Here is a 15,302-nt window from a genome sequence, read left to right on the forward strand (position 1 = left end):
TGGCACTTGACACATTCACTATCTTGTGTGACTACCACTTTTTTTCGGAGCTCTTTCAGAGGAGTTATTTGCTACAGAATTGCTTGAGGCCACCAGTGAGATGAACTCAGGATTTCTGCGTTTGAAAGGATTTTGCTCGCTGCTTTATTTTTACAAGTGCTGCAATATGCAAAGAGCAGTTATCTTTGCCAGCATTTGACATGTCTAGAGGAGGTTAAAATGTTAGAATCTATAGAATTAAATGTCTAAAAAATTTTTTTAAATTAATTTCTTATTTGGACAGGTCCTGAGTTGAAATCACATTCATCTGCAAAAAGAACTGTTTTAGGTCAGAAATATTGTATTTTATAACTACGGATCCTGACCTTGGACTTGACAGGTGAAGATTTCCAGGCGCTGTATGAATGGCAGGACAGAAGCCGTTCACTTGGCCTGTTCTGACGCGTCCTACCTGGCTTGTGAAAATTTTATAAATGTTTTTGAAACCCAAACCTCTGGCTTCTCTGAAACCTATTGTTTTAATCTGATGCTCAATACTTTTTTCAACAAACACACAAAACTCTTCCCTGCAAGATCACACATTTAAGTGTCTGTTGCCTGTGAACAGACAGAGAGAAACCAAGTCTGGATGTGAGCGAACACGTCCACACTGTGGCTGTGACTTCCTGGTGGCTGTGTCAGCTGCGAGGACGTCCCTCGCTGGCTCTGCACCTGCTGTGCCCCAGAGGTGGCCACCGGGCAGCCTCGGCCTGAAGAGGGTGTGGCCCCCAGCAGCTGCTCGACAGTTGAAACCTCCAGCCCTTCTCCCAAGCCAGCTGGCTTTTCCACGCGCACAGCCTCCTGAGCACGTTTCACTGTATTAAGCGTGGGTGCCACGCGATAGCTGAAAACAGATTCACGGAGGAATCTTGCATCTTCGAACATCTCTCCAGCGCCTTTGGGGTAGGTGAGAGGGCTTTCCATGGTGGGGCAAGGTCTGAGACATGGAAACCAGGTCCAGGGACAGAACATCCACTGGCCCCCCCAGCTGAGGATGATGGTGAGGGCAAAGCCACCCCTCCCCGGTGGGATTGTGACTTCGCTCAGCGCCTTTCGCACTGTCCCCTACAGCCCCACCCCCAGGACCAGCCACACTCACAATGGTGAGGATCTGCGACCACCACTTCTGTTTACTTTGAGAACATTTTCATCACCCTGGAGAAAACCCTATACCAGTAAGTGGCTACTCCCAGTCCCCCTCCCCAGCCCCTGGCAACCACCAATCTGCTCTCTGTCTCTCGATTTGCCTGCTCTGGACATTTCATATAAATGGAATCATACAACATAGGGCCTTGTAGGTCTGACTTCTTTAATATTTTATTGTGGTTTTATATAAATAAAAACATAAAACTTACAATTGTAACCATTTTAAGTGTATTTTTTAAGTGACATTAACTACATTCACATTATTGTACAACCATCATCACCATCTGTCTCCAGACTTTTTCTTCATCTGAAACTGAAACTCCGTCCCCATTAAACGCGGACTCTCCGTCCCCCCATCCCAGGCCCTGCACCCACCATCCTACTCTCTGTCTCTTTGGATCTGGCCACTGTCAGTGCCTCCTGCGACTGGAATCACACAGGATTTGTGCTTCCGTGACCGCCACATTTCATTTAGCGTCATGTCTTCAAGATAATGCTGTTGATTTTTGTAGGTTGGTCTTTTATTCTGCAACCTTATTGAACTCTTATTCTAATAGATTTCCAGTTGATTCTTTTGTTTTCTCTAGGAGGATGAACATATCTGCTGCAGGTAATATCAATTTCGTCTCTTCTCTTACCATCCATAGGCCTCTCATTTATTTTTCTTCCCTTAGCACGTGGGCCCTGATCTCCAGTGCCATGTGAAGCAGCAGCCGCGGCCGGAGCGCCCTGGAACCACGCCAGACCTTCAAGAGAACGCACCAGAAGTTCCTCCACTTAGTGTGGTGTTTGCTGGGAGGTTTTGGTTCGTAAACTTCATCGCGTTAGTGATCCTGCCTTCTATCCCTAGTTCGCTATGAGGTACTTTTTAAACCATAAATAGGCTTTGAGGCTTGTTAAAAGCTTTTTCTGCGTCAGTTTGAGGTAATCTCATTTCCTCCTTCAGTCTATCGAACTATCCTCGCATTCCGAGGACAAGGCCCGTTTGCCGCCATGAATCATCTTTAGAACATTATTGCACTTGATTAGTTGCAGGGAGGATCTTGAGCCAAGCTCCCGCGTACCCCTTCCCTGCAGGTGGGCACAGCAGGCAAGTCCCTTCCCTGACGTCTGGGGACATTGTGAAGCTCCCGGGAACTCGAGGGACCGTGGGTGGAGTCCTCACCGCACCTGCAGGGGTTAGCGTTTTGTGAGATGTGAATTCCAAAGGCATTTAGAAATGTTTACATGGTTCTCAAGAAAGAAGATCCAGGCACAGGGCATATGGGCAGCATCTCAGAAAAGAAAACGTCACCTCCAGGGAAGGGGACACAACAGGAAGGGAGGCATTTGAAGGATTGACACATTCGAATCCCCAGACTCTCACACTAACTCCTTTTCATGCGGGACATGCCTCCAGGGGAAATGCCCGGCACCACAGACGCAAAGCCCCTGCGAGCCACCGTTTATTCAAATAAGTGAAATTGCTGTGAAGCGCCAGCACGCCATGACCCTGGACCAGAAAAGTGTGACCCGAACCAGGCGCAGATGCTGCACGTTGAGGCGTGTGCTCCTCGTTGTCACCCAAGCCAGCCAACCTCACATCCCCTTCTCAGAAGAGGCCACCAAAGCCACAGCTGAGAACAAGACCACCCGGGGGACAGAGGGCAGAGAAAGACCCTGGATCGACTCCCGAAGGTGTCCACATGCTCGACCAGGGGCAGGTGTGTACCAGGCACCGAGGCTGCGACAGCAGAGGGTGAAGACCAGGTCTGGAGGGATGTGGCCTTCGGGGGGCGCTGCGCACTGAGCAAAGGAAAGGAGGAGGCGTGAGAGTCTTGGGGACAGTATTCCCAGCAAGGGCAACGGCAAGGGCAGTGGCCCTGGCAGGGAAGAGGAAAGAGCGGGCAGGGTGAACGTGAAGAGCCGGGCCAGGCACAGGAGGCGGGCAGGTGCTAGAATCACGGCCACATCCCCAAAGGGCTGCTCTGCCATGCCGGGTCAGAGGGGCCAGCTCTGCTCTGGACAAACACCAGGCGAGGGCCAGGAGAAGTGCCAGGGACCTGCCCCGGGGCCTGAGAGCAGGGCTGGGGTTAGAGCCTGCTGACCTACTGAGCACATCTTCCGTGTCTGCATGGCGGGGACTGCAGTGTGGATCTGCTTACAGATGTCCAGATGGTCAGAAGGCAGCAGCCACAGGGAGGCTCTTTCAGTGCATGGAGAAGTTCAGTGCAGCCAGGGATGGGCTTCCCAATGTCCACAGCAGTGTGGCAGAGACACAGGTGGGCAGCCGGGAGGACTCCGTGGAGTGGGTGTGCCTGGGGTTTGTGTGTGCACACTTGAGCACACGTGTGTGTGCATGCATGTGGGCATACGTGTGTGCAGGTGTGCATGTGTGGCTGTGTCTCTCTCACACATCCCACTATCCTGCCCCTGAGAAGACCAGGTCCTCTGGCTGTGGAGGACACAGTCGGGCCCTCAGCCCGGAGGAGCCTGATCAGCACCCAGGTTATCTGAGGTTCATGGAAGCTGGGCTCAGCCAAAAGGTCAGAACCATCAGAATCCAAAGGCTCAGAGCAACAGCACGGCCCAGAGCCAGCCAGGCATGTGGCCCACCTGTGAGCACAGGCCCACCTACGCGGTCAGGGGCCTGGGTGTGGGGTCCGGAGCAGCCCCCCCATGAGGTCCCCCAGGGTGTCTGACTCAGCCTCAGAGGGCTGCAGGGCCACGCCCAGCCCTGTCCTTTCTCCCTGGAATGGGAGGTATATTTCCTTACAAACATTTTTCTACGTGTTGATAGAAAGAAATATGGTCTAGGGCTAAAAAAAATCAAGATGCTCCTTCCACTCCAGGTCGTGCTGTGAGTATTTTCCGCCTGTTGTTATTACACAGGCACTGCATGCGGTTTCAGAGCTGAATGTCATCATATTGTTTGGCCATGACAGGGTTCTGGGGGCAGTGGGGGGCGCACCTGGTCCCCATTTCCAATTTAAGAATCCAGGATGTGGCCACAGAGCCCAGTGCTCTGGGCACCAGACACTGCTCTGACGCGATACAGCGACTTCATAGTCTGGCACTGAGTAGGGGACCACTGTGCTGGCCCAGGTCCAGCCAGGAGGGGTCCCAGAGGCTTGCTGGAGTCCCTCGGGGCCAGGTGGAAGGCGCCCCCTTGATGGCCATGAAGGGCTGGGACCGACCGCACATCAGCACTTGTGGCTGCCAAGCAGACACTGAGCAGCCAGAGCTGTGAGGCCCCCACCCCACCCCCACCCTCATCCCCCTCAGGTCCCCCACCCCGCCCCCTTCCCTCCTGTCTTCTGTCCTCCTCACACGGACCCCAAACTGACCACAATGGGCCTGGTGCTTCCTGTGCTTAGGGGCAGTTCCAGGGTGTGTGTCCACGGCTCCCGCTGGTCTGCTGGCGGCTGTGTGCTTCACATCAGTACCGGTCAACTTTTGGATTTTCTTCCAGCAGAAGAGGCTCTGCACGCCCTGGACTGCTCCCAGCGTCCTGCAGTCTTGGCTCTCGGGGAGATTGTGGCTCACGGCATGTCCCCTCCAAGTGCACCTGACCCCAGGCCCGGCACTCCCCTCTCCCCACCCCCGCCTCAGATCCTATGCTTGCTGGGGGGCTCCTGGGGTGGGGTCGGTCAGACGAGGACACAGGCTGGGTGAGGACGCCCCGCACCGGGCCTGGGCGGCTCGAGGCCTAGGGAAGGAGTGTCCTATCTCCAGTCCAGGCTTAAGTCCACCTGGAGCCCAGACCAGCCCCAAACCGCTTCCCTGGGGCCCATCCCTACACATCACAGGCCCAGCTCAGCCAGCCACACCCGCCACTGAGGTCAGGGAATGGGGAGAGCTCAGCGTGGCACAGGGGTGGCCCCCGCCTGGCCTCAGAGTCCACATGGCTGGGACTCTGAGGACGTGCCCAAGAGGGAGAGCAAGGCCTGAGGGTGGGGCTGCCAGGAGAGGCTGCCAGGGTCTCCCATGCAGGACAGACACACAGCTCCCTCCCCACCAAGGCCCCCACTTCTGGGACAGGGCAACCATACTGAGCCCCTAAGACCAGATGACTACCAGATGGGGAGCCGCTGTTGGGCTGGGAAATCTGCCCAGACTGGTCAAGAGGCCGCCCCTGGGTCTTGGATTTTGGGCATCTTTCCAGGCCACAATCCTCATAAACTGAAGGTGCTCCAGAGCCGTAGGCTCCTCTAATCGTTTTTGTCTCTTTATCGCCTCATCAGAACACAAAGACCAGGGGCACGAGGGCGACAGGGACATCAGGCTCTGTCCTGTGCTAGCACAAGCCACCAGCCCGGCTCCCAGTGGCTGGGGTTCCCCACGCCCCTCTGCACAGGGGACCGATGGTCCAAGGCATCCCCCACCCTGTCGCCTCCTCCCAGGTGGGAACTCTTTGCTTTGCATCTCCAGGAAGCTGCCAGGCACATCCCAGCTCCCTCCTAGAGCTGGGGGCTCTGGCACCCGCTGCCCCCCTCCGCATGCTGACAACCCTCCCTGGTCACCAGGCACTGCAGTTTGCCCCTGTGCTCCATGACTGTGAGCAGCCTTCCGTGGCCTTCGTCCTGGTGAGCCCTTATTTGCCAAATAAATATTTGCCCAGGGTGGGGCTCAGTACTCAGGGTTAGGTATTAAATGGGCCTGAAGTCAGAGGATCCCATGGCAGCATGGCGGGGCTGGACCTGGGCCTCCCCTCAGTCTCGAAGGCAGAGCTCCTCCTGCGGGTACACACGGAGCTGCGCATTTCCAGGAGGAGCATGGAGGCCGCAGGAACCCAGGCAACGAGAGGGGCAAGGAAGCCACCATCCACACCAGAGGTCGGCGGAGCATGGCAGGGTCCGGGCGCAGGGTGCCGTGCGGGCAGAGGGACTTCTGCAGTCGGACTTGCTGGCTAGCCGTCGGGCCGCTGGGCGGCAACGTGGTCTTGGCAGCAGGGACTGGCTCTTTGCGGGAGGGACTGATGGGCGAATGTGAAGGCCGCCACCCCGTGCGCCCGTCCCCCAGCACCTGTCCCCATGGGTGCCCGCCTGTCCCTGCCAGGGGTGGCGTGTTCTGTCTGCTGGGGCTTGGTGTGCTCCACCTCCTTTACCTGGGCTCCCTGACCAGCCGCTGCAGCCTTTTCGGCCCGGGAGGCGAGCTGGGTGGCGGGACCTGCGGCCAACAGGGGCACCATGGACTTGCAGGAGATGCTGGCCATGTCTGTGCTGGCCCCTGTCCGTGAGAGCAATGTCCTCCACAGGAAGTCCATGGGGAAGACACGCGAGGGAGCCGGGGACAAGACATCCAGCTGCAAGATGTTTTCCCTGCTCTAGAGCACCTTCCCCAGCGTGCAGGTAGACATGGAAGGACACATGGGTGCAGTGGTCGGGAGGCTGTCTTACAAGTCACAAGGTTCCTGAGGTATCCTGAAGGAAATAAATATCTCTGAAGAGGTGCCAGCAGAAAGAGGGATGGCACTGACCCACCTGATGCTACAGGAACACAGAGGCTCCTCGAAAGTGCGTCACTACAGCGGTGTGAGTGGCCGTAAGCGTAAGCCTGTGCTGGGGTAACGCGTGAGCCGTTTTCTGGATATACAGCTTGGGCAATGTAGATGGTGGTTCCAGCGTGAAAGCCTGCTCCTTCTACCATGACAGCACCCCGAGGATTGAGGGGTCTCGCTCCCACTCGGGGATGCTCAAACGTCGCTCTGCTGACCTCTGGAAACCAGACTACAATGATCCTGGCTGGTGGTTATAAGGTTATAAGGTTCCGGCAGTCTTAGATGTGCGTGATAGGAGCCAGGAAAAGGCTGACCTGTGTATCCATATGACGTACATCAAAAAGTGGGATACAGTGTGCAGGTAAAGCCATCTTAAACACCTTTGGGGTGCACACGACTACCCTGAGTGGTAAAGAAACCAGACGGCTCAGACGGCAGTGAAGGGACGCCTTGCCACATCGGATGAACCACCAGGCTCTGGTCAGAAAGCTCCCAGATCTAGAAAAGATAGGACATAAACAAGCATAACCGATTAGAGGGTGCGACTCTTCCAGACCTGAAGTAGCCGGAGAGGCTGGGAGCTTCAAAGGATCGGTGGAGACTGTGCGTGGTTAAGGACATCACAAACTTTTTAAAGTACTTATGAAGCATCAGAATCTTATCTTCCCTGTAATAAACGCGAGATCAGGGAGAATGGGTTGCTTCGTGTCTCCAGTATGTTTGGACTGTTTTCATACAGTTGCCATACAGGAGGCGCGTGCGCGTATGTGTGAATTAAAATCTGTAGCCGAGTCTACATTGTCTCACACTTCATCACAAACCTTCACTGCTTGTTAGTACTTTCACGTAGCACTCACTGGCTTGTTTTTGTCCAGCTATTTAATACAACACTGAGATTATATCCCATTGGAAATAACGTAATTGGGGATTTTTACCCCTAATTTGGGTGGAAAGCACAAGAGGCCACGTATTCATTAACATGCAACAAATGCCCTATTCATCCGTTTCCGAATGTTTTTACATATTAAAATAGAAAAAGCTTAAACTGATTTTTTCTTTGAAATTTTAATGACAGGTTTGCCAGCGAGTAGAAAACATGGACATAGGATGGTTTGCTTGTGATTGTGATCTCTGTGTGCGTGTGTGTTTTGCTTTGTTTTTTCAAAGAAAAGTGTGCCTGTGCCCATGGGTCCAACATTTCTGCCACTTTGCTGCTGATTGTCACTTCCTCATGGAGAGGCAGGCTTCCATCCTCCCCGTCCTGGTCATTTAACTTCTGCAGCCACAGCCTCGTGGACCACGCACCCGAGCTCACATGGCGTCGGCAGCAGCTGCCTTTTGCTGTGTAATGTGACCCCCGTCGCTTGGGAACCCAGAGCCTGATGCAGCAGGAGCTGCAACCGCGGTATGGACGGGGCTGCCCTGGGGAGGTTGGCTTCCCCAGGGCCTCTTCCCCAGCGAGATCCTGGAGACAGCAAGCCGGCAAAGCCGCAGGCTTTTTATAACCCAGTTGTGAAAGTGCCACCCATCATGTCTGTATTTTTCCAGAAACAAGACAGGGGCTTGATTTCCCAGAAGCGGGAGGGGATGCCCAGGACATAAACACCAGGAGCTGCCGCCTTCGGGTCTGGCTCCAGAGTGGCTGTGGGGCAGGATCCTTGCCCACCAGGCTCTGCTTTGGTCTGTTCTGTCCTGGAAGCCATTCAACCCACTTATAGGAGTTTGTTTCTGCTGATGGACTGGTGGGTGGTTGGTTAATACTGTAAAGTGGGAGGATCTCTGAAAAGATAAGCATTTTGTTTTACCTTAATTCATAAATGCAAGGCCACGCACCGCCCTGCTGTGGCTGGGAGGCGGGTCTCTGGGGAGGGGTGTCCAGGCTGTGGGCAGCCAGGGCGCATCCCGTCTCCTACAGAAGTGTTGGGACGTGCTGTCCTACCTGGTCTTTTCAAAACACCCACTTGATTTTCATGAGTGGCCCCACCTCTGCATTCATCCCCCGTTCATGTCCTATTAGCAAAAATACCACCTTGCCGTGCCAGAGCTTGTGGACACCTCGGCAAACCAATGTCTGGCCCTCGCGGGCACTCCACATGCATCTCCTGAGTGAACGGATGACCTCAGGGTGCACACAGCTCCCCAGTGGGGCAGAGGGCAGGGTGGGTGGACCCCTGCGTTGAGGGTCTGGGGTTTGAGCCCAGGCGTCTATCCACCCTTGCTGGCCCCGAGACTGTCAGTCACAGAAGTGTGAGTTGCTATGGACCCATGTATGGGGCCCTCACATCCAGGCCTGCGATGCCAGCCAGGGACCCTCCTGGTGGGTGAGGGACACCTGTGATTCAGCGGATAGGATTCTGGTGTCTCCAACAAGGCAGCATCAGCAGTAGGAAGACGTTTCAGGGTGGTGACAGCCTCGAGTGCCTCCTGTACACATTTAATAATGAAGAAAGTGAGGTCAGCAGAGGCAATCCTGCTGTTGGGAGGTGAGGGGGGGTCCCGCACTCTGAGGTGCTGGTGACGGTTTGGGGGACCCCAGGAAGCCATGGTTTGGGGCCAGAAGGGCTGTTGTTGCAGGTTCATTTGGGGTGGGACTTTCAAAAGCAGGAGCTGGTGACACAGATCGATAGTGGGGTCTCTTCTTCCCCAGCCCCTGAGCCCACCTCTGCCCAGGGGAAGAGTCTGCCATGATGCCAGCCCTGGGCCCCTGCACATTCTTCTATGTGGAGGGGCCAAACTCAGACCCGGAGAGTCCCTGTTTCAGCACCTCCTAGAAAAGCCCCGGCCCACACTATGCCCGACTTTCTCCCTTGGCCAGTGTCAGACTGGCCCGGGGCAGCTAGAGTGACCTGCAGGACCCGGTTGTGGACGCCTGCTGGAGAGGGGTGCCACCTGCAGGCCAGCACAGGATTTGTCACCCCCTAGAGAACAGCGTCTGCCCAGACGCCCCAACCTCTGCCCCCACGGCTCCATGGCCCCTAGAGTCAACAGCTCTGGTGGACTGAGAACGTTCCAGCCAAGGCAGAACATTCCGGTCAGCTTTCGGGGCATGAGCAGGGCATATGGGGGGCCCAGTGCCTCAGCCTGAGAGTCACAGCGACCCGAGTCCTGCACCTTCTCTGCCCAGAGCACCTGAAGGCCCTGCCCCACCCCGCGCGGCCTCATCTCACCTAGGAACAAGGCGTTTGGCCAGGTCACCTGCATTTACTCCCTGTCCCTGCAGCCCATGGCTCCTGGGGGGCTCAGGGATGTCTCCGGCCCTACCTGCAGAGCAGGCGATGTTTGGAGATCCCAGCCTTGTCCCACATGGGCCTGATGGTGGCCACCCATGAGGGGGCACTAGTCCCCACAGGGTGGGCACCCAGAAAGCAAGGGTGGGGGCAGTCCCAGGAGGAGGACTGGTGGTGGTCGCGGCCCACCCAGCCTGGCTTCCTTCCACACAGGACACTGAGCCTACAGCCCTCAGCCCGGGCAATGGCTGGGGAGGAGGTGGGGAGGTCAACCCAGCAGTCAAGGCCTCTTCTAATGGCAGCGGGTTCATCGTGCGCTGACAGTTGAGCCTCCCCCAGCTTCGGGACTGCTCGGGAAGAGCTGACGACCGTCACCTGCTCCTCCCCGGTGGTGGGGGGTGGACAAGGCACCCCTGAGACTCGGGTGGGACGCAGAGAGCACTGCTGGGGGCACCACGCCCTCTGTCTGCACCCCAGGGAGCTGCGAGCGCTCTCGTCACAGAGGGGAGGCGCCGGCACTGCCAGGAAGAGCGGGGCCTCCAGGAACCAAGTGCAGGTCATTGCGGTCCCCATGAGGAGCCAAGGAGCCGAAGCACCAGCCTCGGCAGGAGCCCCAGGGACCCGCCTTCCCGAGGTGACGCAGCAGAAACCTGCAGATGGCTTCCGTGGGGACTAGACGGCTGTGCTCCTCCTGTGGCTCTCAGCACAGGCTGGGGAGCCATTGGCGTCTCCGCCTCAGTTTCTCCTCTTTCTGAAGTGGCAGGTCATCTAGGGCTTGTAAACTCCTTGTCCAAACAGCCACGTTATGGGAAAAGGACAGAAGTCAGAGACTGAGACCATGAAGTCCAGTCAGAGCAGACCAGCCCGAGGCGTGTCACGAAGATGGCCTGTGGCACCCCGGCACCCTCCACCCGACTTCTCCCAACGACAGCATCTTACATAAAATTAGGGTGCCATGTCACAACCAGGAAACCAGCACTGGCACAGTGCTCTGTGGTTCCTGTCACCAGCCGCAGAACTGTCCCATCCCCAGGAGGGTCCACCCCGCTGTCCCTCGCTGCCCCCGCCATCCTGACCCAGACAGCCACAGCCTTCTCCAGCCTCATCGTTTTGTCGCTTCAGGAATGCAAGGCCACTGGAGTCACGAGGAAGTGACCTTTGAGACTGGATTTCTTCAGCCGGCAGTTGCCCTGCTTTGCAGGCTGCGTAGTGCTCTGCGGGGTGACTGCCCCACGTGGGTCCCACCATCCACCTGCTGGGGGACATTTCGGTTGTTTCCAACCTTCAGCTATTACAAATAAAGCTGCCAGGAACAATTGTGTGCAGATTTTCGTGTGAAGACAAGTTTCCGTTTCTCTGGGATAAGTGCCCAGAAATACAATGAGGTAACCGTAAGCTCACTTTAAAAAAAGAAAGTGCCAAAGAGCCTTCCAGAGCGGCTCCCCAGCAAGGCGTGGGTGACCAGTTCCCCTGAATCCTTGCCAGAATTTTGAGTTGTCACTGGTTGTAATTTTAGCTGTGCTGGTGTCTCATGTACTCAATTCACATTTCCCTAATGGCTAACAACGCCGCGCGTTTTCATCAGCTATTTGCCACGTGAATACCAGTGACGCGTCTCCGTGTCTTTTACCCCCCTTCAAATATTTTATTTTCTTCGCTTCTGTTTTATTTCTTGGCGGCTGGCCAGTACAGAGATCTGAACCCTTGACTCAAATATTTTAAACTTTATTTACAAATGTAATATGTTCTATTTCCTTTTTGCACTTTGAATGAAGATCTTCCCAACTAAGTAACTGATATAACCTAAACTAATTCAACGTATTCATAGCTTGTTCCTAAAACTCTAAGTTTTCCAAGATTACAAATTTAGAAAGATTTCACCTTAAAACACCAGGTCTAGGGCCGGCCTGGTGGCGCACTGCTACAGCGCCGCTTGGGAGCACGGCGGCGCTCCCGCAGAAGGTTCGGATCCCACATACAGACCGGCTGCTCACTGGCTGTGTGAGGTGCGGGCGCAACACCGAGGGTTGCGATCCTGTTGCCGGTCCCGGTCTGGTACGGGCGCAACACTGAAGGTTGCGATCCGTTGCCGGTCACGAAAAAAGACAAAAAGGAAAAAAACAAAAAACAAAAAAAACACCAGGTCTGAACAATTTCCTTGTATGAACAATGATTCAGTGGCAAAGCTCACAGGTCAAGTTCTCTTAAACGTCGCACTCATAAAACAGGTACTGATTCTACTTAACACAGGAAGTGTCAGGGCATGACATTTTAAACCCTCCCCTGCCCCCAGCGCTTCTGTACTGAATTTGAAATCTCCCCGGAGTGGGCAGTGCCCCCTCAGGGCACTAACAGCCCAGTTGCAGGGGTGTCTGCCCTTGCCCCAGAGATCTCTGTGGGATCCCTGGAGGGATTCCCTGGGCACCGGCCCACATCCCACATGGCTCCCCTGTGGCCTCCAGACCCAGCACCTCTCGTGACCATATATGGGATTTTGCATTTCTGTGGCCTATAGGGTAGTAAACATATTTTCTGTTTTAGTTTTGGGATTTTTCTTTAATGTGATGGGACCCTAAGGGATGTCCTTACATTTCCACCTAATCTAACAGAATCTTGCATTCTTTCATACTCTTGGGGCTTGTGGGGTTACCTGGAATCTTCCAGCAACACCTCACTTGGCCTTGTCAGGGCCGTCGGGGCACCATCAGTCAGAACACTTCTCAGGCCGGGGCAGGTGGCAAGGTGGGCCCAGACCCCGCCCAGGGTAGCTCCAGGAGGATCCAGGAGCTGAGGCCCTTCCCGTGCCCCAACACCCCGAGTGGGCACAGAGCTCGGCCACCAGACCTGCCCGGACGACAGCCCAAGAGGGGAGGGCCGGGAGGAAGAGCAGCCTTGAGTTCTGTGCTCGCTGCTGCCCTGCCCGGTTCCAGAAAGGGCAAAGGGCAACAAGGAGGAGGTTTAGGACATGCGCACGCAGGCTGCCACCGCTCAGGTCCCCAGGGGGTTCTGTGCTACCCCAGGGAGGAGACCCTGAGTGACCCCTTCCCCAGACCCATCACTGCGGCTCTGTGTGAGGTCCTGGGCCAGCTGCTCGGCCCTCTGGTCACTGGGCTCCTCTTCTGCACGTGACGCTATTTGAGAATTTACTGAGAGGGTGGGTGACAAGTGTCAGGGTCGCTGGCCTACAGCAAACGCCCACATAGAGAACAAAACAAGTGCTTGGGCTCTAAAGGATGACAGCAGAGACGTTAAAAACGAAACGGTCATTGTTAGATGAAGGAAGGAAAACTGGGAAGCGGCAACATCGTTAGACTGTCCCAACGTCTGAGCTGCGGAAAGGGGATGAGAGAGGACGATGTCGGTGAGGTGACATTGGACAGCTTCTAATGACGGACGTGCACTTCCAGAGTGAAGGGACCCTCAGCACCAGGAAATAAACAGAAAAAGGACCCACGACAAGGCACATGGTCATAGTGAAACTTCAGATCCCGGGGATAACAGGAAGCTATTAAAAGCTTCAACAGAAAATGAAGTGGGTGACACACAGAGGCCTGGTGGTGACCAGCCTTGGGATGTTCAACAGCAACATTGAAGCCCACAGGTGCCTTCAGGACGCGGACAGGAGTCACTTCCAGCCCAGGATCCCACAGCCAGCCAAAGCGTCTACCGCAGGAGTGGGTACGATAAAGACACCTCAGGCGCCCAGAGCCCCGTGTACCCAGCACACCCCTTTCTTGGGAGGCTGTCGGGGGGCACGTTCCATCCCAACAAGGGAGTAGAACAGATGAGGATCCACGCCACAGGGACCCGGCACAGGAGTCACAAAGAGGATTCCCAGGCCCCGGCATCAGAGCTGGCTGAGGAAGCTGCCGTCCAGAGCGGGGCCCAGGACGGAGACCAGGGCGGGCACCAGGCAGGGAGATGCTCTGCCATGTCCAGCCACCAGAGAGGAGCTCAGGCTTCTGTGAGAGAATTCAGGGGTGCACTGGAGCCTGGAAGACGAGAACACAGTGATGACACAGCACAGGGATCCGTATCTGCAGGGAGTCAGAACGCAGCGCGCCCAGCCCGCTGTGGTGACACCTCACTTCCTGATGATGTGACCCCGGATACCCATTGCCCAGGGACTGCGTGTGCTGGAAGGGGGCTGGGAACAGAGAGTCAAACACTGTTGTACACAGCAATAAACCAATACTAAATAGCTAAAACTGGAGACTGAAAAACAGCCAGTATGATCACCCTGTTTAAGGAAGCAGAGGTAACCACCGCCACATTCAAAGGGGTTCCCCTCCCCCCGAGGAGCTGGGAATGGGAGTCTGGGATATTGGGGTGGGAGATAAAAACAAAAATAAAAGTAGACTCCTGCTTCTGGCCCAGGTGTAATCATGGGAACTAGAGCCACCCTCCCGCGTGGAACAGTGAAAACCCAGGCGAGATTCAGGAGGCGACGGCCCTCGAGACCCTGGACGTCAGGCGACAAAGCATGGTGATCCCCAAGACACAGACAACCCTGCTGAGCCCTCCACCCCCCAGTTCACTGCCTGAGTTTCCAGGTAGGGAGGGGACCTGGGAGGGACCCAGCGGACCCCCTGAGTTGAGATGGAGCTGACATCTGGGGAGACCAGCGCAGCTGGAGTTCACAGGAGGTACCAGCAGAGAGAAAAGCATGGCACAGGGGAGCCCCGGGTCCATAGGGCCCCTCAAGAATTCAGCAGAACCAGATCAGGGTGTGGGAGTGAGGAAACTCTACCAGTCACTGAGAAGACCACAGGGGACAGGCCCGGGGTTCACACCCAGCTGGCAGTGGCCCCAGTGCCCACTGGGCAGACAGGAAAGCCCCTGAATTCACAGGACACTGGATCCTCTGGAAAGACTGCCACAGTAACGGGCGCTGGACTAAGCCCTGCTCTGAACCACCTAATAATGAGCGCTGGACTAAGCCCTGCTCTGAACCACCTAAAAAAACCATAAAAGCAGACCCGAAAGGATCAAACTGTCTCCACATAATTTTAATGCCCCCTAGAACAAAGCTCGAGAATATTTTACAGGAGTATGAAAACATTCAGCACCAGAAAGGTAAATTCATGATGTCTGGCAACCAGCTGAAAGTTACCAAAGCAACCAGCACTAAAGAAATGGAATTTATATTTAAAAACTTTCCCACAAAGAAAATTCCAGGTCCAGATAGCTTCACCGGCGAACTCTACTCAACATTAAAGGAGAGACAATACCAGTCGTTCTACGCCAGCTCATCCAGAAAACTGAAGAGGAGGACACTGCACCCCTGCAGCGCAGCCTGTGAGGCCAGCGCCACCCTGACAGCAAACCAAAGGGGACACAAGAAAACTGTAGACCAGTGTCTCAGAAACACAGCTGCAAAGACTCTTAACGGGGATGGCTGGTCAGCTCAG

The 15,302-nt window shown here is 55.4% G+C and overlaps 1 protein-coding gene across 1 annotated transcript; it reads right to left on the bottom strand.

Moving 5' to 3' along the window:
• Window positions 1-582: 582 nt before the first annotated feature.
• Window positions 583-3,159, bottom strand: LOC103582043. Its single transcript, XM_008563733.1, is given in 4 exon segments — window positions 583-950; window positions 953-1,057; window positions 2,294-2,355; window positions 2,768-3,159. Coding segments are annotated over 4 exon segments (927 nt in total).
• Between the last annotated feature and the right edge of the window lie 12,143 nt (window positions 3,160-15,302).

This window comes from Galeopterus variegatus, unplaced genomic scaffold, assembly GCF_000696425.1.
Source record: "Galeopterus variegatus unplaced genomic scaffold, G_variegatus-3.0.2 Scaffold14732, whole genome shotgun sequence".
NCBI classification, from domain to species: Eukaryota; Metazoa; Chordata; class Mammalia; order Dermoptera; family Cynocephalidae; genus Galeopterus; species Galeopterus variegatus.